Genomic DNA, 27,764 nt, shown 5'->3' on the forward strand with positions numbered 1-27,764 from the left:
ACACTGAGGGTTTGTGAGGGTGTCCCCGGGAATCAAGTCTGCATGAATGCAGCACAAGCAGAGCCGGCCCTTTGCACACGTGACTTGCAGGCTTTGTATGTGCTGCAGAGAAAGGTGGCTGAGTTGCACAAGAGGATTCACGAGTGTTTGCTGACTGAATCTGAGCTTAGCTCCCTTCATAAGCCAGGGCCAAGCACAAGAAAGAAGTCTGATGAACAGAAGACAGCTGGATTCTGTAGGCTCATTGCAACCCTAATTGTACACAATGACAACCCATTATCAAGAAACCCAGAGTTCACAACCCAAGAAGAAACTATGGGTTTTCTTCCTGGATTCTTACTGGTTAGCAACACATAGCATAGTTCTGGGTTTGCATGTAAGGACAGCCTAGGATTCAATGACCTATACCCAGTCCCTACTTTGGGTTGTCATTATGTGCAAAGATGTGTTTAAGTGTCTGAAGCTAGAGAGCTTCAGTTGAGACCGGCAGGAAGAAATGTATTTCCACAACTACAGCAGAGTTCTGTATTGCTGGAGGGTGCGTTTTGCAGGGTTGCTGTGCGGTTGAAAGGGAGATGGGGACAATTACCCTAATGTAACAAATACAAATAAACAAGGTAAGAAGGCCTTGTGTATGGTCACAGAGTTAGCTCAGATGCCCTTATAGCTCCAGGCTCAGTCCCCAGCAGCTCCAGCAGGGGATGGCAAAAACCCTGCCTGAAAACCAGGAGAGCTGTTGCCAGTTAGCACTGGTAATACTGGTCTAGGCGCAGCGCCCTTCTGACTGTGTTCCTAGTTCATTAGGATTGTCCCCGTGGAGACTTGCACATGAAGTGCAGGCTTGTTCCTTGCAGGGCGCCTAATGGCACATGGAGTCCATGCACTTAAGCTCTGTGGCAGCCCATTGGACACATGTGGGGCCTCTGCAGTCCCACTCTTCTCCAGTCCACAGTCATGCACCCTGGAGCAGTTATCTGGCAGAGAAGTTGCATACCATGGTGACAAGTGGTGTAAGAATCATAGAATAGTAGAGTTGGAAGGGGCCATGAAGGCCATGGGGTCCAACCCTCTGCTTTTGCAGGACACCACGTTACACCATCCCAATCAAATGGCTGTCCAGTTCCTTTTTCAGTGCCTCTAGTGCGGGAGAGCCCACCACCTCTCTAGGCAGCTGGTTCCACTGTCATATTGCTCTGACAGTGAAGAAGCTCTTCCTGATGTCCAGCCTGAATCCAGGTTGCCACAACGTGAATTGGTTATTCTGGCTTTCACAAATATTTCTCACAAAGCATGACGTTATTCTCTCTCTGCTCCAGACAAACCAAAACCACCACAAGGAAAAGTGGAATTCCTGGAGAAATCAGGAAAGTGTATCAAGATGAAATGGAAAGCGCCCAAAGACAATGGAGGAAAGCAAGTGACCCACTTTATTATTGAACGGAAGATGGTTGGGAAAAGATCCTGGATCAAAGTTGGAGAAATTGACAGCAAGCAAACAACATTTGCCACGGATAAGGTAGAAGAAGGGAAAGCCTACCAGTTCCGAATCCTGGCTGTGAATTCGGAGGGTGCCAGTGAGCCCCTAGAGACAGAAGAAATCTTTGCTGGGGATCCCATAGGTAAGCATTGATTTTAGAGCAGATTGCCAACCAGTCACATTTTCTGTGAACTGAATCACGAAATTCTCCATTGTTCGGTTTAATTTTAGGCTGGCCTCATCTTGAAACAGGAGAACACTTGAGAATTATTTAAATGTGCTCTTATGGAGACTTAGCTCACAGGTTTTGGTTTGAATGTCAGGATTCAACTGATCATATTGTTTGTCAAGACAGAATATTTATAAACTAATTATTGCACCCCTTGCTCTGTTTGATCATGGTATCTGGTCCATATATTACAGGCTAATATGTTGAGAATTATTGGATTAGAGTTACATCTCCAATTACAGACTGCTCAGATTTCTATGAAATAGAACCCTGGAATGTTTTGATAATTCTAAGGTCACTAAGCGGACACAGGTACAGTGGTGCCTCGGCTCACGAACGCCTTGGTTCACAACCAAATTGGGTCACGAACAAAAATTTCATGAAAATTTTGACTTGGGTTGTGTAGTCCACATTGGGTAGCAACCAAGATCATGGCCATCTCCCCACCCCCACGAGTGGGAAGATGGCCAAGTTCACAGTTGCATTCATGCAGGGAAGACGTGCGTGATCATGGGCAAGCTTCTGAGGAATGACGGGTGCAATCTTGGCCATCTCTCCCCCCACCCCCAGCAACCAACACGATCATGGCCATCTCCCCCCCCGCCCCCCTGAGTGGGGAGAGGGCCACGATCACAGTTGCATTCATGCAGGGAAGACATAGAGGAGCTCACAACAGAAGAACTTGCTGAACTCCAGAGTGAGCAGCAGAAGGCACTTGCTGAGGAGGAGTCCACTGAGGAAGAGGAAGACAGGGAGGAGGTGAGCAGGGATGTGATACAACCCATTATGAAAAAATGGAATGAGTGCCAGGGTTTCTTTGAGAAGCACCACCCCAACATAACTGTAATGAACAGAGTGTTGAATCTGATGAATGATAATGTGGTCTCTCATTTCCGGAGGGTTATGCAGCACTGGAAAAAACAAGTGACTATAGACAGATTTTTCACCAAAATTGACCCTGCAGCTGAGAGACAAAGAAGAGAGGAAACCCCTGCAAGGGATCTCCCCAGTGTCCTTATGGAGGGGGACTCTCCCTCAAAACAATAACCTCCCCCCCACCTAGGTTAGCGTTCTCCACTGTACTGTACAGTACTTTGTTGTTCTCTGTCATTTTGTTTCAAATTTTTCTGATTACAAAAAATAGTTACAGAATGGATAAACCTTATTTACATTGAACCTTATGGGGAAATTTGACTTGGCTCCCGACCAAAAATTGGCTTGAACGGATTAAAAATTGGCACAAACTTTATCACGAATGGATTAAGTTTGTGAGCCAAGGTACCACTGTACTTGTATGTTCATAATTAAGGCACGAAAGTTAACTGTGGTCTTTCTTCAGGTGCTTTGTGGTCAGAATTGACTTTTCATTTAATTCCATATTCATGTTTACTTTTTCTCTTCTATCCAACATTAAGCTTGCACTTCAGAGAAAGCTGAAATTGCAAGGACCAAGCATCCCTAAGAGTGACTTTGGGGCTATTGGAGAAATAGGACGTGTTTGTGACTCACAGCTCCTGCTCCCATATTTCTTTGTAATCTCTGGACCTCCCCAACTCCAAGTAGAATATACCAATTTTCTCAGGTCTGCAGCTTATGTATCCCACTTTAAGGAAATTGCTGGTGTTCCTGTCCTGCGTGCCCTGGAAAAGCAAAGAAACGGGGTGAGAGATCCTTCTACTTCCATTTTTGTCCTGATTACTTTGTGATAAACTTTTTTCAGATCCTCCAGGACAAGCTTCTCAGCCTCAAGTTACTGATGTTACTAAAGATGCTATTACCATTACCTGGAATCCTCCAACTCAGGATGGTGGTGCCCCAGTGATGGGATACATTGTAGAAAGAAGGAAGAAAGGCAGCAACCTTTGGGTTCCAGTGTCCAAAGAACTAATCCAAGGTCAGCAATTTATTCTTCCTTCCTTCCAAACCCTACTTTATATATGAACACAGTAACAGTTCTTGAGAAGATAAGGCTTTGGGGTTGCAAAGACTGAGTTTTCCCCCTGAAAAATGCAGGAATATAAAAAGTACTGGATCGGGCCACAATCCATCTTATCAACTATAAGCCTAACATGCTGCTGTTGTCATGTGCTGCCAGGTCTCTTCAGCTTGGAACCATAGAACAGTAGAGTTGGAAGGGGCCAGAGGGCCAGCAGGTCCAACCCCCTGCACAGTGCAGGACTCCTAGTTAAAGCCTCCCTCTCAGATGGCTGTCCTGCTGCATCTTGAATGTCTCTAGTGTGGGAGAGCCCACGACCTCCCAGAATAATTGATTGCATTGTCCTCTATCCTACTGCAGTTTCCTTCAGGAAAATTTCCCTGATAGCTAGCTGGAATCTGGCTTCCTGTAGCTTGAGCCCATTATTCCATGTCCTGCACTCTGGGATGGTTGAGAAGAGATCCTTGCCTTCCTCTTTATGACAGCATTTGAGCACTTGTCGTGCTATCATATCTCCCTCAGTCTCCTCTTCTCGAGGCTAAACAGACCCAGTCCTTCCAATCTCTCCTCACAGGGCTTTGTTTTCACTGCCTGCATCATCCTTGTTGCCTTCCTCTGAATCTTGTCTACATCTTTCTTGAACCCTATGGCAACCCTATGAATGAAGGCCCTCCAGAATGTCTTATCCAGGACAGCCCTGCTCAGCTCTGGTAGATTTCAGGTTGTGGCTTCCTTTATAGAGATAATCCATCTCTTATTTGGTCTTCCTTTTCTTCTGCCTTCGACTTTCCCTAGCAAGAAGTATGACTTATGGATTCAGGATACCCATCTGTCAAATTCTGGTCTCACTTGAACATTAGGCAATCCTTTATCCTCTCAGTGCCCACAACTCAGAGCAAACCATTTTTCTCAACTTTTCAATGTAACCGACTGGGCTTTGGAGTTTTGGAAACCTTCTTAGTAAGATGTCACTACCTACTGTATTCCAAATATCTCATTTCCCATAAAAGTGCAGGATTTTGGTTATCTGAAGCTCACCTCTTGTTCTTTGCTGTCTTCCTGTTCTGTCACCTGTTTGGAAACCCAGCCTGCGTCTTAGCTAGAGACATATGCAAAGATCTACTTGAAGGCTTTTGGAATGTTACTAAAGAGATGAGAAGGTTTGCCGATTGTATAGTTTTGCTTTGTATGCTGCTTTGGTGCATTCTTTGCAGCTGAATGGTGCATAACAGTGTTAGAGTAAACAAATGAATACATTAATATTCATCCATTTATTTAAATTATTTGCAGGCCACCTTTTCAGTGGAACTCTCTAAAGGCCATGTGGAGAAATGAATCCATAAAACACAATAAAACAATTCTAAAGCAACAGTTTTACTTTATATGTTTATATTTACTTCTATATTGTAACATCTATACTGCCCAATAGCTGAAGCTCTCTTTTCAGAACCCAATAGCAAGAATAAACTATCAAAATAAATAAAAGAGAGTAGACACAAAGCAACACTATAAACAAATGCAAAGCGAAATGGTGGGTCACATTACTGAATTTGCTCCAGACTGCTCTTGAATAAGATGGTTTGTGCACAGTAGCTCTGTGTTTCTGGCTTTCACTGTCTTTAGAGTTCTCCCATGTCAGCCTGCTGATCATTTTAGGGCACAATTCCATGCATGTTTAGACAAGAAAAAGCCCTGCAACTCCCAGTATTCCCTAGCCAGCCATGTTGGAGGTTGTACGGCTTTTTAATGTCTAAACATGCATAGGACTGCACCCTTGATAATATGGAAATACTCCCAAGTTTTGAAGGACTGCAGAAAGCTTTCTATCAAAGTGCAGCTATGTTTGTGGCCACAAGGTGACAGCAAAAAGCCACAAATGTTCCATGATTTTTTAAAAAGCATGACTCCTTTTCTCCAGTTGATTCTAGAAGGCTGGATCATTTGATGGAGAAATGTGGGCTGATGTGTACAGACCGTGATTGCTCATGCTTGTTTAACTAGGAGAGCCACAACAGTGGGGCCACAGTTTGCCCATCCCTAGTCTAAAAGAGTTGTTCTAATGCCTAGTACTGTGGCTATCAAAAAGGGTGATTCTCCTGTTGGTTTTCCACTCTTTACGTGAGTTACAGCAAGTAGCACATATGCAAAATAACTATTAATTTGCATTACTGTAAGCCTTTACAGTAAAGCAAGCTTATCGAATTTCCTTAGGAAGTGAAGAAAGGCAGAATCGCAATACTCAAACCTTTTCCTGTTGGCAAACATCCTCTCCTATAAACTTGTCTTCTTTTCTTTTTAACCTTCTTTAGATACGAAATGCAAAGTGGACGGCTTGTTGGAAGATACAGAATATGAGTTCCAAGTCATAGCTGTGAACCGAGCAGGACCTGGTCATCCCAGCTGCGCCTCAAACTCAGTTATGGCAAAAGACCCCATCAGTACGTCTCCAACCCTAATCTCTTCTTCGTGCTCAGTGTGCACTTGTCAAGACACAAGGCTCTTATGTATGGTGAACTATGGGATAGGCAGCTCTTTTGTGTTATTGGACTATATTATTATTATTATTATTATTATTATTATTATTATTATTGTGATGATGATGATGTTATTGGTTACTATTAAAGGATGCAGGAAGAGCCCTGCTGGATCATATCAAGGGTCCAGCCATGCGGCATGCTGTTCACGCAGCTGCCCAGAGGAAACCCACCAGCAGGACACGAGTGCAGCAGCACCTCCTGCCCACCTTTCCCTCCAATGTGTGCGCACAGGCACAGGGCCGCTGATACTGGGGGGAGCATTTAGCCATGAGTCCTCTTCTAAAGCCATCCAGATGGGTATTCAGTCCTGCATCTCATGGAACTGAAGTCAATAGCTTCACTAAATTCTGTACGAAGAAGTGCTTCCTTTCCTCTGTCCTAAATCTCCCACTGATCACCTTCATGGGATGACCCTGGGAGAGGGAGAAAAGTACCTCCCTCGCCACTTTCTCCACCACACCATGCATAATTTTGCACAGCTCTTACAAGGCAAGTGAGTTCATGGGTGGAGGAATGTGCTTCTGAAAAGCAGTGCCACCTAAGGATGCAGGCACTCTGGCCATCACCGGCTTCACCCAAAGGGCTCTCCACTCCATGTGTCTGTTCATCCTCTGCAGTGCCTTTGCAAATGTTTGAGGTGCCTTGCAAATTCACAAGTCAGTATTTGTGTTTTGGGAGATGCAGGGTGGTCAGGTGAGGTCTGTGTGTGTGCGGTAGGGTAGGCCCCAAAGAGCATCACCAGAGCAATTCCATGTAAAGATGCACAGAATCAGCAGCAAGTCCCCAAAGTGTTTGTCCAGCATGGGATGTTTTCCAGGTGGTGTTGCTCTTTCAGGCACCCACATTTGAATGTGGGGTCCTGAACATTGCACCAGTTCAGAGAAAAGATTGTTGTGGTTCTGTGCTCCTGCACATCTCTTCCTGATCTTTGGTCTTATTCCAGAGCCTCCTGGACTGGTGAAGGGCTTGCATGTAGCTGATTCTTCCAACTCCAGCATTTCCTTGGCATGGCAGCCACCAGATGAGGGTGATCCCCCGTCCGGTTACATACTGGAGATGCGGGCTCAGGACACCAAGGAATGGTCCAAGTGCACCAAGATCCCAATCTCCGGAACCAACTACACAGTGGGGGGACTGCAGGAAAGACAGAAATATTTCTTCCGGATCCGAGCAGTGAATGAAGCTGGCGTAGGAGAACCAATTGAGTTGAAAAAAGGCGTTCTGGCCATGCCTCCTCCAGGTAATGCTGAGGGGGCTTGGCACACGTGGTCCGGGGTCCAATTTCACTGGGACTACAGGCTAAACTCTGTGCTACATTGAATGGGCGACAGGCTGCTGATTCCAAAAAGTGGTTTTCACTGTAGTGGAAGTGTGTGAGGCACCCCATCTTGAATGGGATCTCTATGTGTGGGGCTAGTTGGGTTTAAGCCGACTGCTTCCCCTGCTATCTAACTTTGCCACTTTGTGTGGGCTTCAGAAAGGGAGAAAAAGCTCCAAAGGCACTGCGGCTGTGTGGTGGAGCAAGAACGGATCTCACTCCTTATTCTCTGGGCAGACCAGAGGGAAGGAGGAGGAGGGGGAAGTCTTTCATCAGGAGGGAGGCAGGAAAGGGTGATTGCCCCCCCTCCTCCAAGTCACTATTGCTTTGCATGCGAGACGGATGGGTCATGCGCAGCCATTTGATTTATTTCAAAGAATGCAAATACTTTGTGCCCACGTAGGGCCATTTTAATAGGGGAAACCTGCTATATGCAGCCTTAGACCTCTGTAGGTGAACACTGGCTAATAAGTTTCTTTAAGAATGGCTGGTCTTCTCCTTTCAACCAGAAATTGGGGGTGTGGGGTGGATCTTGCTAAAGAGGCCCCCTCTTTTTCTTCCACCAAAGGAAGAAAGAGAAGATGCGAAGCAAGGTCGCGGGACTTGTTCTGTAGGTTCAGGTTACTGCCACCAGGATATGTTACAGTGCAAGCTTGGCACATGCCAGCTTAGCACACACTGCATGGAAAGCCCAAGGCAATGGAGCGAGTGCTTTGATGAAAGGAGTTGGAAGAAATGCAAGATGTGAGGGCAACAACAGGAATATTCTGCACAAGGCTTTTGTCATTCTTCACTTACATTTGCTTTAGATGATGCTGTGACCTTTCAGTTTTGCCACATCACTTTTGTGGGGATTTGGGAAGCAGGGAGGATGTGGGTTCTTTACCCCCAAACGAGCAAAATACGTCCCCATCCTTATTCTGCTCTGCCGCAGTACCACCGAAAGGTTGCTGTTGGAAGTACAGAGCGGCAGGAAGATAGGCATGTATAGGGATCTGCAAATTATCTAAAAGTAAGTGCAGCTGGTTAACAGCCTCACCTAAGAAGTTTGGGGAACGTATTGCGTACCATGTGACTGAGCCAGGCATGAAATGAGGTGGGGGGATCCCTGTGGAGAATAACTCCAAGATCGGCTTGGGGGTTCCATGGTTCCCATCTCCAACAGCCATATTTCAGTTCTCCCTTTGATATAAGGGACTGGCAGAATGAGATCGGGAAATAGGCATTCTCTCCAAATTAGCAGAACTACTGGACAGGACAGAACTCTTCTGGTAGTGTTGTTGCCAGCCTTCCTGCAGAGACCCAAGGACAGGGGCTGATGGAGCGACCTTGGCAAAGCTATGCCAGGATGGTCTGCTGACTAAACACCCGGATAGGATCCTGTCTGAGAATTCCCATGGCTGCTGCCTTGAGTTCCATGGGGCAAAGGATGGAGGGATGGAGAGAGAGGCAAACCAAGCCTGAATGTGGAGGCAGCAGCTGCTGCATGCTTAGGGCCAAACCAGAGTTTCCACTTTTGAATGTCTGATGTTCTGAATTTGATGGAAACAAGGATGGAACAGGGGAAGGGCCTGGAGGCTATCTTTGCCCTACAGGTCCTCCTCAAAAAACCTGCTCCTTCCACCATCTGTTTTCTCCCCAGAGGGGAAAATGTACATGGACCATATATTTCCCCTCTAGATAGGAAAGCAGTTGGAAGTGGAAAGTTTACTTAGAAACAATGGCGCACAAGGAAAGAGTTAAGCACCCTCTGTCAGCTACGTGCTGATTAGATTCAGAGCCTGCCTTGATGGCACCATTAAAAGAAAGAGAGGAAACCTGCTGTGAAAGTGTTTATGACTAGAGACATCCAAAAAGAAACTGGGCAGCCAGCTGAGTGGGATGGTGCAAATTGGTGTCCTGCAACACCAGGGGGTTGGACTCGAAGGCCTTCATGGCCCCTTCCAACTCAACTATTCGGTGATTCTATGATCTCCTGCACTGTATCTTGTTTGGCCTTTTGCTCCTTGCGCCTAATGCCTGCTCTTGGGCATGGGGCAGAAGAATCAGTGTACCTACAGCCTCTCCTCCAGAGCTACGGGGAGCCGACAGGAAGCAGTGCCCCCAGTGATGACTGTCTGACAGGTTGTCTGACTTACTTATTTCCATGCAGCTGCTCCAAAGTTTGATCTGAGCGTCAGGCTGAAGAGCCACATGGTCGTGCGTGCTGGGACTGCCCTCTGTATTCACGCCTCCTTCACCGTAAGTCATCCTTTGCCCTTTGTAGCAAGCTTTTCAAAAGGGAAACAATGCCCTGCATGTTTGTTCCACACTTAAGACTTCCTATTCTGCCTTCTTCACCACCAGCAGCCCATGGCATCCTTTCTCCATTGAGGTATCAGCCCTGATTTGCAGTTACATGGAGGGTGAGCATCCTTCCTTCCAAAGCAGAGCACTGATGGTACACAGGGTGATGTAGTGCTGAGTGTGGGACTGGAATTCAGGAGACCTGGGTTCAAATCAGGGACCAGTCATTGACTCTCTGCCTAGCCTACCTCAGAGGTTTCTTGTGAAGATAATGGAGAGGAGGAGGACCATCCAAGCTGTTTGGGTTCTCTGAGAGAAGGAAAAAGATAGACTTGGAGGTCTGGAAGGAATAAATTAGACACCCATGCACAAAGGTGGCTCCCTTCCATTGAAGTTTTGCTGCAGGCATTTCAGAGGCCCACCTGCTAGCCCTTTTCCCTTAACTCAGGGGTGAGCTGCAAGACTCTCCACCTGATTTCAAAAGACCTCTGCAAGCAATCAGTTCTGATCTCCAACAGTCTGCCAGGTGGGAAGAAAGAAGGGAGAGAAAAGGTGGTCTGAAGGAGAGACGGGAGGGGGGGAGAGGAGGGGGTGTGCACACATGAGAGCAGAAAGAAGGAGGATGGTTCTGAGCATGGCTGACTTTGTCCTGTCCACACAGGCATGTGGGCCCAGAGCCATGGTCCCCGTGGTCCAGAGCCATGGCCCTCAGCAGAAGAAAGCTTCCCCACCTGTGCTTTGAAGCTGCCGCTACAGCTGAGGAGGCAACGGGCATGGCTTCTCCTGCCCAACTCTTTTCATCTGCTCCTTCCTCATAGGCAGCAGAATTCCTGAGAGGCCAGAGAGCCAGAACGGGAGAAGAGTCCCGTTAAAGCAGCAGCACTGCCTGCTTGGTTTCAACATGCTTTGCTTCCGGCAGGGCTCCCCTCCGCCAGCGGTGGTGTGGCAGAAGGACGGGATTCCCACCAGAGGGAAAGAGAGCATCACCAAGGGCAAGAACCACTCCCAGTTCCTCATCCACAGCACCAGGCGCTCCGATTCTGGGCTCTACCGGATCGTGCTGAGCAATGACTATGGAGAGGCCCACTATGACATCCACGTGCAGGTGACAGGTAGGGGAGGTGCCGGAATGGCTTGGCATGCGAGGAGTTTGTGGTAAATGTGAGGAGGAGGAGGAGGAGGAGGAGGAGGAGACGACGACGACGACGACGACGACGACTAATTTTATTTCTATAGCGTCCAGTAACTGAAGCTTTCTGGACAGTTTGCAACAGCAAATAAAATACTGTGTAAATACAGACAACAATGAAAAATATCTTTAAAAGCACAATACAAAAATTCAAAACCAAATTTAAATTAATTAGAAAAGCTATAATAAGCTTCCACAAATTAAATCATAGAACCTGTTTAAGCTGCTGACAGAAGCCCCAATATCATACTGAACTAATTAAATGTCCTGTAGCAGAGGACAGACTTAACCAGGAGTTTAAAAGATATTTAAGTTGGCACCGGGCAGGCAGGTCTCAGTGAGGAGCTTGTTCCATAATGGGCAGGGGGGCACCACTGCAAAGGCCCTGCTCTTTGTTGCCACAAGCCAAGCCTCCCCCAGAGGTGGAAGTTGGAGGCGGGTCCCAGTTATTGTAGATTGCAGCTCGTGGAAGCATTCCTCTACGCTCTGTGGTCCCAAGCCATGAAGGACTTTATTTTAGAATGAAGACCTTGAATTGGGCTCAGAAGCATAAAGGCAGCCAATGGGAGCAGGCCAGGATTGATGTTGTATGTCCGGACTGTCTGGCTCTGAATATTCATCTGGCTACCGTATTTTGTACAAGTTACAATTTCTGAGCCGTCTTCAAGGGCAACCCCTTGTAGAGTTCATTGCAGCAATCTAGTTTACAGTTTACCAGAGCATAGAGTACTGAAACCAAGCTTTCCCTACCCAGGCAAGGGTGCAGCCGGGCCACCAGCTTCCGCTAGTAGAAGGCACTCTGTGCCACCTGGGCCCCAAGTGACAAAGCTGGCTCAAGGAGCACCCCAGGCTACAGACCTGCTCCTTCAAGGGAGTGCAAGGCCATCTAGAACAGGCCGAATTCTCTCCATCCAAGTTGGAAGAACAGTACTTCGGTCTGTCCAGACTGAGTTTCAGTTTGTCGGTCCTTATCCAGTCCTTTGTTGCAGCTGGGCACTGGTTTAACCTCACCTGCTGAAGATGAAAAGGAGAAATGTCGATGTTAGAAAGCATGGGGAACAAGATCTGCCCTCAAGATCAGCATGATGTTATCAATGTATCGATCAAATCTGCAGACATTTGTATATATGTAAAAATAATAGTTAAGCAGATGAAGAAAACATGGCCTTGTTTTTGGATGATGGAGGATGTACCATATTAGAAGAGGTGGTGTGTGTGTGAGAGCGAGCGAGCGAGCAAGCTGGTCTGCGTTATCTATAAGCGCTTACATTGTCATGTTGAATCTACTGCATAAATAATCAAAGGCACACTTTTAATCCAACAAAACTTTGCAGCTGGTATTAGTTTTTCCTAAGCGTGTATTTGTCTTCCCTGAACGTAACGTGTGGAATGGCCTTAAGAAAGTGGCACCAAAATGAGGCAGTTGGTGCATCACAATTAAGTCCTAGGAAATCTAAACTCTAAAAGTGTTTGACCACAACATTGTTCCATGCCAAAAGAAGGAAGCAATCCAGTAGTTTATCAGTGAACTGGGTGTTTGCTTTTCTCCTCTTGAACTATTGCTCTGTGCTTTCTGCTTTTATGATATTGTGCAGCAAACACTAAGGACAGCATTTCCATTAATGTGCCACAGGACTAGAGGTGGATAAGGAACAGGTGCCAGTGAGTAATAATTAGTTGAACCAGTTGATCCAATGTTCTGGTAAAAGCTTCTGATGTGAAAAGTAGTTAACCACGTCATATAGTACGGGTGCCTTTGCTGTGGGAAAGAAATAAATGGACTATTTGCTGCCCCATACAGCTTAGGTTTTCAAGGTAAAGCCCCACCTGTATACTGGGGACATATGTTCTGGTCTGGCCTTCCAGGAAGAGAGATTGCGGCCTGAACAAAGGATGAATGATACTCCATGGCTCATGCTCAATATCTCTGCCTTAGATTTCCCAAGGCCGCCAACCAACCTGCACCTGTTTGAGGAGGTGCCCAATACCGTCACCCTGAAATGGGATCACTCCCCGGACGTGAAGGAGGATGGGGGCGCCCATTATGTCATCTTGAAACGCGACACGAGCACCGCCACTTGGTTCACAGCAGCAGAAAAGGTGTACAGCAACAAGTACACAGTCACTGGCCTGCTTCCTGGCAGGAAATACTTCTTCCGAGTCATTGCCCGAAACGACATTGGTGACAGCGACCCTCTGGATTCAAAAGATTCCTGGCATATCAACAAAGACAGAGGTGAGCGTGGCTGTCAAACGTGTAGCAGGGCGGCAGGTTTATGCTCAGGTGACTGGAGAGGGCAGAGGCTTTTAAGACACTCAAAGGCAGAGATTGCTGATGTTCTTAGCTCCCTGGTCTGCATTCAGAAAGGATCTGGTTTGTCATGCATGGGCATATTATGCAGAGTAATTTGTCCAGGAAGGCCTTCTCCAAGCCAGAACATTGAATGGAGTTTTGCAAATGCACAGTTGAGGATTCAGGCTGACATGGTGATTTGTGAGTTGCATGGTAGTCCCTAACTCTTAGTGAAACTTGTATAGGAACTGCTGTTCATCACAGAAACAACATGAACTGCAGAGCCAGCTGCTTTGTGTGAGTATGGACAAAAGTTGTGGAGCATGTGCTTTGCAGGCACAAAGCTCTGGGCTCAGTCCCCAGCATCTCTCAGAGGTGCAGAAAAAAGCCCTGAATGAAAGCCCAAAGAGCCATTGCTGCCAGTCTGTGTTGGCAATACTGAGCTAGATGGAGCAGTGGTTTGACTCAGTACCAGGCAGGTTTCTTGGCTCCTGTGAGCTCTTGGTTAAACTCTGGTTGCTGTGAAGCTTGTCCTGGGACCATTTGTCCTAACAACCTTTTCTCTGTGGAGTCAAATCACTATTTAAACAGTTCTTTCCATTGCTCCTTGCAAATACCTTACGTGGTTTGGCTTCTCATCTAGATCTACAAGCACTCTTGTCCGTGTGTATTTTTCCTAAGCTTCTGGTTTTCTTTGCTTCTGGTATTGGAAGAGTGAAAGACTTGCGAGCAGGAGGAAGTTTGAGTGCTTAAAATACAAAAACAAAGCACAAACCTGCAAAACAATTTACTAATTAGGGAGGGATGAGTAGAGATGTGAGATACAGTCACAGGTCTATTTAGACCTAAGTAGACACATACAAGCAGCAGGCAATAATTCTACTTTCAAGTTACTCTCGTGGGGGACTTCAGTTATTGCCAACTTTCATGTCCTTTTGGGAGTTCTGTTTTATAGGCTTTCATTATCTTATCATCAGAAGGAGAAACAATATTTTCCCTGCCTTTCATTTGACTTGAAGTTGCTCAGAGGATGGAGTATTTTAAAAGCTGCCCTTGAAGCTGAAGGCCCCATGCAGCTATTATGACTCTCTGCTAGCCACAGACCTGCCCTCCAAGAATTTTCTTTGAAAACCACTTAGACTTAGACAGGGGTCACTGCCTCACCCTACATTACTCTGATGCATGCCACACTTTAATTGAATTTAAAACATCCCATACTTGAATGACGTGTTGTATAGAGGAGTGTTTTCTTCCTTCTGTCCTGAATCTACTGCTAATCTCTCTCACAAGGTGGCCCTGTGCTTCCCTCCACCAGACCACATCTCTTAAATGCCCATTTAATGGCAGTGCCGGCCTGAGGGAGAGTGGCAAAGGCATCGCCCGCCCACCTAAGTCCAGGTGAATCACCAGTGGTGTGGGGGAATCAGGGCCTGCAGGGATGCAGCACAGACTCTTATGGATTGGCAGGGATGTGGTCCTCCTCTGCCCTCCCAACCCCGGCTTCCCTCTGAGCTTGGCCATGATCCCCACACGGTGGGAAGGAGATGCATTTGTCCAGACGCAATGGCAGCGTTTCCATTAATGTGCCATAGGACCAGAAGTGGATGAGGAACAGGTGCCAGTGTGTAGGCCTGCGGTAGTGCTGTGCCCGAACGGTAATTCAAACTTCTTCCCTTTACAAAAGACTGAACAGCTGTGGTTACAACAGCTGGGACCATTTCCCTGAGATAACAGGTGATCAAGGGGAGGCAAGATAGAGGTGCTCACATGAGACATGGTGGGGAGGAAGTGGAGAGGAATTAAAATGGAGAGGGAGGAAAGCAATACTAAAACTGGGGTCCATGAAGCTGCCTGGCAGGAGATTCAGGACAGATGAAAGGACGCATTTCTTCATGTGGTGCATTGTTTAAATGTGCCATTCACTGCCACCGGAAATAGTGACAGCCACCCATTTGGACAGCTTTAAAAGAGGACTGGGTGAATTCATGGAGGCTATCAGTGGCTGGTAGCCCTGGTGGGTCTATGTGACCTCTGGGATCAGTGTACCAATGCACACCAGCTACTGGGGATGCTGGGCAGGAGGTGGCTTGTGGGTTTTCAGCAGGCGGCTGGTTTGCCACTGTGGGAAGAGCTTGGGCTTGATGGACCCTGGGACTGATCAAGCAGGGCCTTTGTTAAGATCTTAGAACTGCTAGGAACAGTTTGCTGACATGTGAGTTAGTCCACAGCATCAAAGTCGTAAGAGCCTGGCCATGGGAATAAGTCCATGGCAATGCCAAGCACGCAAGATTCGTACACAGCTAAATATGGGCAACCAGCTGGTGTAAGCATCTTTTGGAGCCAGTCCTGGTTTTGTGTCAACAGAACTTTTCCATGCCAAGATGAAGGAATATCATGAGCGCGACTGGCGCCACGCGCCCCAGTTCATCACCCCACTCAAGAACCATGCGGTGCGCCGGGGCCATGATTGTACCATGAGCTGCGCCTTCTTGGGGAACCCCCGCCCTGTGGTGACCCTCTACAAGGGCAACGTCAACATCACGGCCAACTCCAAATTCTGGTACAATTCAACCAGCGGCGTCTGCACCCTGATGATCCCCACCTGTGGTGCCAAAGACAGTGGGGAATACTCCATATTAATCGAGAATGAGCTTGGGCAAGAAAAATGCAGCTGCAACTTGACAGTGTATGGTAAGTTGGGTTCCTCCCTTGGCCAGGGCTGACGTTCCAGGTACCAACGCATTAAGGGTCACCATATTGGGCATGAAATAGTATTAAAAGTAAAAAAAAAAAAAAAAGCAGGAATCACAATGTAAAGGACTAAATCTACCCAAGCTGGCAGTTTCATGTAGTAGCCCTAGAAAAAATATGGAGCTTTGTCTTCTTGTTTTCTGTTGCAGAGAGATGGCTTGAATTACACTGAGAAATCTGTCTTCCATCATTTTAGGATTTGTCTACACTGCAGTGACATGGACAGTTGTGTCACTATCCCATCAAGCAGAGGTGGTGCCCTCTGGGGGCGTGGGGACCAATTTTGCCCCAACAGAACCCACAGAATGCCCTACGCTTGCCCCTGCTGCCACACCATCAAATTTACTGCCAAAATTCAATGCACTGGCAGAAAGGGGCCTATTTAGCTCTGTTCTCTCTTCTAAAACAACCGCTTTTGCCACTGCTGCCATGCCACCTAATTTCAGTGGCAAAGTGCCAGCCTCTTGCCAACAGGGCAGCCAAAACTTTGGCCGCAGTGGCTGGTAGGAGCACAGCACAGAAAGGCAGGAGGCTGCATGCCACCCACGGGCTGTGTTTCACCCCCTCCTAGCATAAAGGGACCACCACCTCTACTGACACTTACGTTCAAAATGCACTTAGCATCAGCAGCATGGTAGCTATTGAAGAGAGATGGAATTGAGGGGCCTTCCCCAGCCTGGTGCCTGCCAGATATGTTGGACTGCAGCTCCCCAGCCAGCGCAAGACTTTGAGAGTATCTAAATAGTTGAGTAAATGAGACAGGAGGTATTTCCAGGTGTGGCTTTCAGTTGTGCGATTGCCCCGCAAATGTTTCAGGAGGTCCAGATGACATTGCCTTCCATTAGTAATCCTCCCAAGTTTTCCCTCTGCAGTGTGGCAGGAAAGGATGATCTAGATGAGTTTGGTCAGGGCAAAGCCTTCAACTCCCTGCCTTCTTCCATGTTCCGGTCTAACTCAAGGCCTCCCCATGCTGGCTACATATGGGGGAAAAAATCAGGCATACCATGACTAAAAACTTGAGCGATGCGATGCCTGGTGCTCAGAGGTGAAGTCAAAGGCTTCCCAGGACAGGTGGGATCTGAGCAGAGTACTGAAGGGAGAGGCAGTACACGTTCCCCGAGAAAGAAGCCGAGGCAGCTCACTGCAGCTTCCCGCCCTCTTTTCTGTGGCTGGCATTGCATTCTGTCCATCTCCTCTCTGCCTCCTTGTGTCTGTGCAGTGAAGTAAAAACGATGCTTTCACGGTTTAGAAGGACCATGATAAAGCACCTAGAGTAGGCATCTCTATGTGGTTGGATCTGCCAGCTTTATTTTTGCATCTGTGGCCATTGCTTCAGCACTGCTGGCCAACAACAGAGAACACCAGCCTGCAAAACGAAGTACCTCCATCTGCATCCTGACTTCATTTCAAAGAATTCAGGCAATGAAACTGCCTCCCTGCAGTCCATGAAATTTCTGAAAGAAGCAGGAGTGTAGTTTCAGAGGTAGTCAAATAACCTAATTGCAGGGTGATCTACTGCGCCACAGCTATGAAACCAACAGACGTCCACTGAACCTACAGTGCAACTCCTACCTGAATGCTCAGTTTCATTGAGTACAATGGGACTTACTCCCATGGAAGTGTGTATACTGGATTACAGCCTTAAGGGATTAACAGACAAGCTGATGGTGAATCACTGTACAATACTAGCTTCAACAAGACCAATTATCCATCATCATAAGCACACGCTGAGATATGGCATCTCTGTTTTGCATGCCACATCCAGCTCCAAAACATGCATTCTAAAATCCTACATATTGGAACACTGAAGTCCGTTTTCGGTCTACCTGGACTCTCCTTCACATGTACTGCAGTGGTCCAACCTCAGCTGCCAATCAGACACCAGGTGAAAATAATCTTGTCTCCTCCTGCCCCCAACCATAGCAGAAAAGGTTACAGAAGGAAAAGGTGAGAATGGGCAGCTGACTGCATCAGGTTGCTCCCTTGGTAGGATTGTCACATTCAGCCTGTGCCCTTCCCCGATGCCACATTGGCCAATGCTGCCGTGCCCTGATCGGAAAAGCCATTCGTGGCATTTTGCAGCTTCCATGCAGATCTTAGCCAGGGACTGAATTTCAGAGGAGCCAAACAAGGCCTGGTTCCTGCTACTTTTTGAGCTTGACTGCTTAGCTACTGTGTTAAGAAGGATTCGGGGGCATGATTTGTCTAGAACCAGAGAGAGCCCGGGAGTGTGGTTTGTAAAGGATATTAAGGGCTCCCCACCTTCCTTCCCCATGTCCCAGTTTGAACACTGCACCCCGTCCTGATTTGTTTCAGCTTGCAAGCCTGCCTAGAATTTTCCAAGAGTGCAATAACAAACGATGCATAATTTGTTAATATTTTATTACCTTTCTCTTTTAGACAAAGATGATAAAAGCCTTTTGGATTCGGTGATGGAGAGCCTGCCAAAGTCAAAACACCTCATGTGAAGAACAGAGTTGGAAGCAAGTGTTAAATTCGGCTCAGTGTTCAGAATAATCCAAACGTGCTGAGTTTGCTGTGCCTGGCTTAAACACTCTCTGGTTGTATTATCACTTGTTGCCATTCAGTTACCTGAGGCAGTGATACATAATCCCTCAGCTACGCATCTTTCATAGGGACAGCAGTTTTGCCTTTAAAGCTTTGAGAAGTAGTAAGTAATAATATTGCCACTGCTTAAGAGACCGTACCTTGGAAATAAAAGACAGCCCCATTTAGCTGTTTGTTCTACTGGCTCTCCTGCACTGCCCACTTCTCTTCTACCTTCCCTGTAACTCACACCCTTGGTATTAATGCCAATGAATGCAAAATGGGACCCAGCCTCCTTCTAGGGTGCTAAAGAAGAGCACTAAATGTTGTTACCCCCACTGGAGTGCTGGAGGGGTGACCAATTACAAGAGTAACAGCAGAATTTTCGTATAAACTTGCAAAAGCACATAAGGGGATAGATTCTAAGGGCCTGCAGCAGGATATTTGCATATGAAATAGCCTTTCCTCAAGATGTCAACTTCCTAAAATCACTATCTAATGTCAGTATGGAACACAGACATAAAATGCACCTACAAATCAGGAAGAATACATCAAAAACAACAGCAGCAAAGTTCAGTGAATGTCACTAAGTGTCCATGTACCTCATTACAATTTTTACCTGGCCCCTACAAAATTGACAGATAATGGGACAGTAACCCACTGAAAGGCCTCTGGACAGGAAAGGCCCTGCCCATGGTTGCCCTCTCAGGAAGCCTCTGATAGAGAGGCTGGCAGGCAAATTCATACGGGAGCTGTTTGGGAGACAGGGTTTCTGGCATCCTTGTTCTTAAACCTGTTTGACATATTCCCTTCTTTCATAACTCTACCATGACTGACTTCTAAATTGATAGCAATTAAAACTAATCCAGAGAACTCTCTTGGTTTCCACCTTCCTGAACCAACAGGTTACTAGCATCTTTGTTCTTAAACCTGCTTGACACATTTCCTTCTTTTCTCTAACCATCCCCACACTAAGCTTTAGAATAAGAACAAATTTGTACGTGATGTTTATGTACATATCACATGCTATTACAGATATAAAAGCAAAGGGCGTGGGCACGTTAAGAAACTGCTCTGGGCACCGCCGCAAAATGGCTGCCATAGTGGGCATGACAAAGCAAAAACAACCTGCCCTGAAGTCTGAGTTCAAGGCAAAGGTGAGGTCTAAGACCCAGCACCCAGAACAGGGTATTTGAACCCACAGTTTTCAGCATCTACAGAAAGCTACTTCACAGCAATCCTAGTGGCCAGTAAGAAAATACGTTATTAAAAAAAAGAGGGAAGAGGACGTCATCTTGATAGGTGCCAAGAATGGGCATATTGGTGCCCATATTGCCTCTCTCAGCAGTACAGCATTGATTCACTAAATCAAAAGAGGCTCTCACACTTGATACTTGCAACCATGTATATTTAATGGGCGTGCCACAAAATGGGAAAGGAGACAAGGAAGAAGAAAGTAAGCCAGTTGGGAGACATGACTGTTGCATTCTGGGAAGGCAGAAGTCTTATGGCAGCTAAGCCCTGCTTTGCTCATCCTGCTCTCTGAGGCAGCCGGGCAGAGTGGCTGCCCAGGGAGAGAGATCGGGGGTGACAAGGCAGCCAAATGGTCCCAGCTGCAATGGATGGTTCACTGAAGATGGAACTGAAATGACCAGTGACAGTTTGGGTATGGGGGAAACCTGATACGTAGCAGCAGAGGCATGCAAGTGGGAGGAAGCTGCGGGCCTTCCAGACACCGCTAACCTTCTCCAACCCTCAGTGACTAGTGATATTAGCATTTAATCAGGTGAGAGGAAAACAAAGATCCTGAATGGCAGTAACTTCTTGTGGTTCTGTTTGTTTAGCTTCTCCTGGGACTACACTGCATGTTCTTACTCTTGGTCCACGCAAATTCAAGTTAGAGCAAGCTTTACACACCAATGTTTCACACAGCCAACTGAAAAAGTCTAGCTCTATCCTGTTACTGTGAGCCACTCCACCAAGAAATTGAGCCACTCAGCAAAGAAATGCAGACTTAGAAGGGTCTTTAGAGGTCATCAAGTCCAACCCCTACTCAATTTGGGATCCGCAATGCAGGATGCAACTGCAGCATCTCTGAAAAATGGCTGTCCAGCTTAAATCTTTCTGGCAAAGGTGAGCCCACCATCTCTCAGCACACTCTTTTCCACTGTTCTCCTGAAGTTTGGCCAAAATCTGTTCCCCTGCCATTTCCAGCCACTGGACTTAGTTGTGGCCTCTTCGGCAGCAGAGAACAAGCCTGCTCCCTCTTCCCCATGACAGCCCTTCAGATATTCAAAGACCACCACCATGCTCCCTGCAAACCTTCTCTCTTCCAGGCTAAACAAATCCATCTCTTTCACCCATTCCTCATTCCTTGGTTTCCACATACCAGCTGGGCTTCTCCTGCCTACGGTTTAAGCAGTGCTATAACACAACCAGTTGGCAATAACAAATCCACTACACATTTTGACCAGTTAAATTTTTATTGTTTAGTATCATTATATGCATATAAGTGTATTACATTAAAAAGAAAAAATACATACAGCAGAACATTCGCTAAACCAAAAAGAAAAAACTGAACATGAAAGATACAACATTTGCATTGTATTTGCATCTGAACATACTAATTTAAGTTACACTGCAGTTACCTGGGATCCATGGTCCACATTTTTTTTTAGTGTAAACTGTTGGGGGCAGATACAAAGGAAATCTTTGCATGTTTGTGCAGTACTGAAAACATTGTTGGTTAGTAGAAATAATAATAATTTGCAACTCACCAGATGAGATTTTATAGTCTAGCTTGACTGCTACCAGGAAATATTGATCATCTGTCCAAAATTCTGTTTGGAGAGGTGCTCTGGGTGAATGGTACGAATGACTCTCATGCAATCTCTTTTGCATCATCAGACACAAATAGGGAAAAACAAAATGGGGGGAAATCGCTGTTATCCAAACTATTATTCACCATCTTCTCAGTCCCAGAGACCTGCAGCTTTATGATCCTAAGGCAGCTTTTCATTCTGGCCTTTCAATGCTTTATATATTTCAAGGCCACTGAAACAACAAAGATGTAGGGCCATCAGCCAGTAGGTGTTGCAGGACACACTTGCTTTTGCATCCAGCCCGCTTCGAAACACTCACTCTGGCCATGGGGCAGTTGGCTCTCAACTTGCTTTGAGGAGCTGCACAGTCAAGGCTTTTTTTGGGTGTGCCCTGGTTTATTTATTTATTTGAAGCATTTTTATGCCGCCCCCATCACAGAAAGCCTCGGGGCGGCTTACAAAGAGGATAAACAAACATAGAATAGACATTTAAAATTCAAAGCATCTCGGCAATAGTTTAAAACCAATAAATAAAAACAATTAACAATTAAAATATCGTTTAAATAAAAAGGTCTTGGCCTGGTGCCAAAAAACAAATAATGACGGCGCCAGGTGGACCTCTCTGGGGAGCGCATTCCATAGGTGGGGCGCCACTGCAGAGAATGCCCTCCTCCGGGTACTCGCCCTCCTAATATCCTTCACAGAGGGCTCCCGGAGGAGGGCCTCCTCCAGCGATCTCAGGGGGCAGGAGGGCATATATGGACACAAGTGCTCCTTTAGATAACCAGGACCCAAGCCGTTGAGGGCTTTATAGGTGATAACCAACACCTTGAATTGGGCCCGGACTTCAATGGGGAGCCAGTGAAGCTGACGGAGAACTGGGGTTATATGAGAACAACGCCCAGTCCCCGTCAGCAGCCTGGCAGTTCTATTCTGCACCAATTGAAGTATCCGGACCGTCTTCAAGGGCAGCCCCATGCAGATCGCATTACAGAAGTCCAATTGGAAAGTTACCAATGCATGTGTCACAGTCACCAGGCAGTCGTTCTCCAGGCAGGGACGCAGCTGATGGATCAGCCGAAGCTGAAGGAAGGTTCCCACTGGGAGATTAGCAGGAGGTATCCTCAGGAAGGGCAGGGGCATTTCTGATTAGCTGGGAGGTTGTGGAAGTTGCCACTTTAGAAAAGCCCACCCTGCCAGTTTCAGGCAAATGTTCCAAAGCACACTCTCTAGACAGCCTTCCTCCATGCATGTGACTTGGGGGAAAGTCCCATGCACATGTCAACTGGAAAACTCTGCTGTTGCTCACAGGAGCTCTAATCTGCAGCATTAGCCAGCACAGTGATGCCACACTGCTGCAGAACGCCAGAAAAGAGGGAGCAGAGCAAGGGGTAACAGGGGATGTGGGCCTGGGCAGGGGGGTTGTAATAGGACATCTGCTGCTCTCTAGTTGACTCAACATGATCAGTCTGCAGCCCTGGGCACAGAATGCTTGCATAAACTTCAATGCACTGCCAAGTGGGTAGGCATCTGTGAACTCTTGCACTAATGCTACAGCAGAGAACTAGAACCATCACATTTAATGCCTCCCACCAGCTGGGGCAGAAGCCTGAAAAGAGGGGAAATACTTTAGGCAGAAGCTGTTCTCATACAGGTGGGTGATTGTCTCACATTTGATGAACATGCTCATAAGAATAATTCAGTTTAAGGACTATTATGGCCCAGAAGAGAAGCACAGCTCAGTTGCATCTTTGCTAGAAACAATACATTCAACAGCACCTGTCTTTTTCACCAGTATTGGCTATATTATTCTGAAAGCACTATTGATTCTGAGAGTGGACTCCTCTGCACAGTTTACTGTTGCAAGCCAATGCTTGAGTTGAAATTAAATGTGGTCAGCACCCACCCTCCAGAGTGCATACAGAAACAGCTGGGAGGTGATGAAAAAGCCACTAGAAATTGTGTATTTGTATCATGCTGGGACTGTAAACATTACTGCAAAAATGCAACCTAAGTTAAACCTGTATGGAAGAACTTTTGGATTCCCTGCATTATGCACGCTCATCAAACCTAGGACTGGTTGTAGCTCTCTGCTAGATATTGACCTGTTGGCAGCCTTGCACCTATAGCTTCAGAATGTGTGACACAACCCCACAACCCCACAGCATGAATTGTAAGGTCATGTTATTTAATACGTTTCATACTGCTTTTAAGGGTAAACTAAAACCCTATAATTCAGTTTTTTAGCTTTTAAGTCCCATGGATCCTGGGTTTTAGGCACATCCTTAACTCCCAGCATCAGGACTTGTCAGGATCACACACTTAATTTTTCAAAGCACATGTGGCTCTCCTAATATTTTGCCCCACAGCTCCCATCATCCTTTACCATTGGTGATAATGGCTAGGGCTGATGGAGTTGTAGGCCAAAAGATCTAGAGGGCCACAAGTTGCCCACCCTTGTTTTAAACATTATTGGTTAACAAGTAAAATCCATGGTGTTGGGGAACAATCCACAAACTACAACAGGGTGGGTGGATTGACCTTTAATGAACCACAGGCTCACCACTGCTGCATGTGTGCTATGCACCCAGTCTGACAGCAGCTAAATGAAAAGGCAGTAGAAACCCTGCAAATCAAAATTCCAGGGTAACTAGGCCCTAAGCACAGAAGGCATCTGAGCTGCAACATCTGCATGCAGAATTCACATAGCACTGAAGAAGTTAATTGGCCAAAATTAAAACCAATGCTTCTCTCTCCATAGTGTTCATTTGTGTTTTGTTCAGGAGGTTTCTTTGAAACCTGCTCTTTTCCATTTTTGAAAGCCTACCCAAAACAAAACCATGTGCATAAATGCTGCTTCTTAAAAACAATTGTGCTAGCTTCAAAATGACTTTAACAGTGCTCTCTATTACAATAGTACTTACATATATGCTTCCCATTTTAGAGCAAAGGTAGGTGGATAAATAAGGTTATTTAGCCAACCTTTGCTAATGGTAGAAAAGATACATAAAACCAGTTCCTCCATTGATCCACCCAGCACAGCTCCTCCAATGTTAAGGGCACTACTTGGTTTGGTTTTCCAGAAACTGTGCGTCTCTCTTCCAAATATCCCAAACCAGCTTTGTGTGCAAAAGAGTTCTTCCATGCGCAGATGCCAATGCAGGTAGAAACCTGCATGCATGCCTGGCTCACATGATCAGGCCCCATTCACCTGGCTGGATAAGTCTTTTGCCCACATGGATATCCACATTCCTGTACAGAGCCACCAGTTGCAATACACAACTTGTCATCTGCAACTGGAGACCATAGTGGTTCAGGCTGCAGTCTTAGACACACTTAAATAAAGCCTCAGCAGTTTTTACCTTTGAGTAAATATGGCTAGGACTGCAGTGTAAAGGTTAAATTCTAAGCATGACTAATTGGTTCAGTGAGGCTTATTCTCAAGTAAATATGTATCAGACTACCTTCTTTACTTTTAAAAAAGTCAAAACTAGACCTGTGGACTTTATGCAACAGATCTCTAGATCTGAGATGACTTCCTGGCCTTTTGAAGATACTTTCCCTCTCTCTCCCCAAAGAACAGCCATGATACCCAACCCAAATAAATGCTTCCAGGTCTACTTGGCCTAGGAAGGCAGCCTTAAGTCTCTAAAAGACTCCTATACATGGCATGTGAAGAAATAAAATACAACATAAAGAAGATGGTTGTTTTTCTGAAGGTTTTCCTCTGAATGGCTGCTCATTAGTGTTAATACTGCTGATGCATTTACTTATTCAAAATTCTTGTTTATAAAAAAATAATAACATGATTTTCAAAAGCAGTTCTAAGATTCTTGTGGATTTTTAAGTTGCTGTTTGGTCCCTCCTTCACAACATTCACATCATTCCCATTTTTTTCCCATCTTCTCTTATTACTATATAAATCCTTATACTGCTGTAGGAAAGAATCTTTCATATTGAACTGGTATATCTGTGCTAGTGTGAATGAGGGGGGAAGGCTCAGAGGGGAGAGAGGCCAGAATCCTTTTTCCTCATAGCCCAAACAGATGACTCACATGTCATGAGCATCACACACAACCCCATGCCCTGTACGTGATTTTCTTCCCGTACTCATGCTGCTCATTTTTGTACAGTGCTTTTCAACTCAAGATTCCTTACTGATGCTTGTTTAGATGACATCATGGTCCTCCACTTTTGCCTCTGGTTTCTAAAGCACTTTCCTGATTTTTTTTTTTAACCCACTGGTGAAAATGGGGTATTATCTTTGAAAGTGAAAGAAAAGTTAGTTTCTACTTTGTGCATTCCTGCTATTCTATTATAGCACACTGCTACCTAGAGGTGGCATAGTGAAAAAGCAGGAAAGAAAAAGCACTTTCTGTAGAACTCAAATTTCAGTTCTGTGATAAAACTGAAAACAGATATAGCCAATTAAGAGCCTTCTGTAGATAAGCTAAGTCACTGCATCTGCTTTGGGCTTCTTTGCAGACAAGAGATCTGAGCTCCAACAAGAGCTTTTTCCTTTCCTGTTTTCCTACTTCAGGTGCTGCTGTGCTATAAAATACTTCAATTATACCAGTATGAAAATACCCTTCTTCCTCTTTCAGAAATAAGATTCCACTTTCTTGGCTCTAAAAAAAGAAAGAGAGGGAATGCATTATGAATAGCTCAAGAAAAAACAGAAACCGAACATGTAAATGGCTGAATGCACATTAAATGCTTCATGTAGAAAATCTCCAAGTCCAAGATCTCTGTATGCAACTAAAGCTGTTGTACTTTGGACACATCATGAGAAGGCAAGACTCACTGGAGAAGCCAGTCATGCCAGGAACTTTGGAGGCAGAAGGAGGAGGGGAAGACCAACCATGAGACAGATCCATTCCATAAAGAAAGCCACAGGCGAGATTTAAAAGAGCTGAGCAATCTATCAAGAACAGGATGTTTCGGACGGCATTCATTCATAGCGTTGCCATAAGTCAGGGATGACCTGACAGCACAGAACAAGCACCCTTCTCTTTGCTCAAAAATGAAAATGCTAATGGACATCTTGTTGCACTTTTATACAACTTCTCCATAGTCCCCAGATCCAAGACTACCCACAATCAGTTGTGCTGCATGCGGTGGAGGAGGATTCAAATTCAGCTGACATGGGAAGGAGAATTTCCCTGTGAGTGTTTGCTTCACATTGCGGTTGAGAAATAATTGCCTACTCGATAATAAGCTACAGCCTTTAGAAGCAAGGGCTAAATAAAAATATTTTAAAAACTAAAACACATGGAAACTTTTGTCGGGAAGTTAAACAAAATAAATCTCAAAAGGTGCAGGAAACTAATGTGCCTCAAAGGCAGGTGGGGGCCATGAAAAGGGTTATGAAAATTAAGTAGGTTGTAGAGGATTATGATCTTCCAAAAGGGGGGAAATCTTGCAATAGTACTGGAAGCTCTGACCAAAGTAGGCACGCTCATCCAGAGTGCCTGCACTTTGAGAGAGCCAAAATAAAATTACGCTGCCTCAGGAAAGGGCTAGGGCCATGCCTTCCCCAACCTGGTCTGTGCCAAATGTTTTGGGCTTCAGTTCCCAGCAGCGCCAGGAGAGATGGCCAAAAGTTGATAATCTTGCTGTGAGTTGCAGTCCAAAACATCTAGGATGCACCAGTTTGTCCATGGAGGCTGCTTTAAGGTAATGGCTTTCATCATATTTTTTCTTCCCCAGTGGATAGAGTGCCAATAAGGTGTTATACTCTGAACTACCCAGAGAGCTTTGACTATGATGAGTAAATTGGGTGGATAGAAATAAAAAATATGAAATAATAATAACTTTGCTCAGTTATTCAATACTACTTCCCATGGTGCAAGAAAAACAGCAACATGTGTGACACAATCAAGGGAATTAAAATATATATGCTTATTAAATAATCAAGGGAATTAAAATATATTTATAAGAAAAGTGAGATTTTATAATCAACTATTCCAGGACCATCAGCTGCTGCTAGCACATAACTTTTTTGAGCCCTGTTTAGTGCAAAGGCATATCTTGCAAAGAAAAGTCCACTAAGGCTTTTTAGTTATCTTTGCATTCAGTTTCTTTAGGCCCTTGCAAACCACCCACTCCATCATATCCCACCAGAAAAATTACCAATGGGAATATTCTTACCAGATTAGTTTTAGACGCTGGATACATGGAGATCACAAGGAACACTGGTACCCAGGCAGAGTCACAGCGGGGTTGGCTGGTCAGGATGAATGAAGATGCCAACATGCTAAATCCTCTTACTTCCTTTTCCCTTTGACCATATACAATTTCTCATGAATGAAATGCTGCCAATATTATGTAACAGCATTAAAACCCAGAGATTATGCATCCCTGTGTCATTTTGAAGCAG

At 45.7% G+C, this 27,764-nt stretch overlaps 1 protein-coding gene across 1 annotated transcript in view; it reads left to right on the top strand.

Moving 5' to 3' along the window:
- The window catches only part of IGSF22 (immunoglobulin superfamily member 22), a 34,546-nt gene extending 16,062 nt beyond the window's left edge, over window positions 1-18,484 (top strand). Inside the window, exons 14-22 of the mRNA XM_044425978.1 lie at window positions 1,317-1,619; window positions 3,427-3,600; window positions 5,952-6,080; window positions 7,123-7,419; window positions 9,650-9,738; window positions 10,703-10,895; window positions 12,909-13,208; window positions 15,630-15,956; window positions 18,417-18,484. Of these exons, the coding sequence (XP_044281913.1) occupies window positions 1,317-1,619; window positions 3,427-3,600; window positions 5,952-6,080; window positions 7,123-7,419; window positions 9,650-9,738; window positions 10,703-10,895; window positions 12,909-13,208; window positions 15,630-15,956; window positions 18,417-18,484 (1,880 nt within the window). The remainder of the gene's footprint in view (window positions 1-1,316; window positions 1,620-3,426; window positions 3,601-5,951; window positions 6,081-7,122; window positions 7,420-9,649; window positions 9,739-10,702; window positions 10,896-12,908; window positions 13,209-15,629; window positions 15,957-18,416) is intronic.
- The last annotated feature ends 9,280 nt before the right edge of the window (window positions 18,485-27,764 follow it).

Source organism: Varanus komodoensis, unplaced genomic scaffold, assembly GCF_004798865.1.
Source record: "Varanus komodoensis strain SLA01 unplaced genomic scaffold, ASM479886v1 scaffold16, whole genome shotgun sequence".
Taxonomy (NCBI): Eukaryota; Metazoa; Chordata; class Lepidosauria; order Squamata; family Varanidae; genus Varanus; species Varanus komodoensis.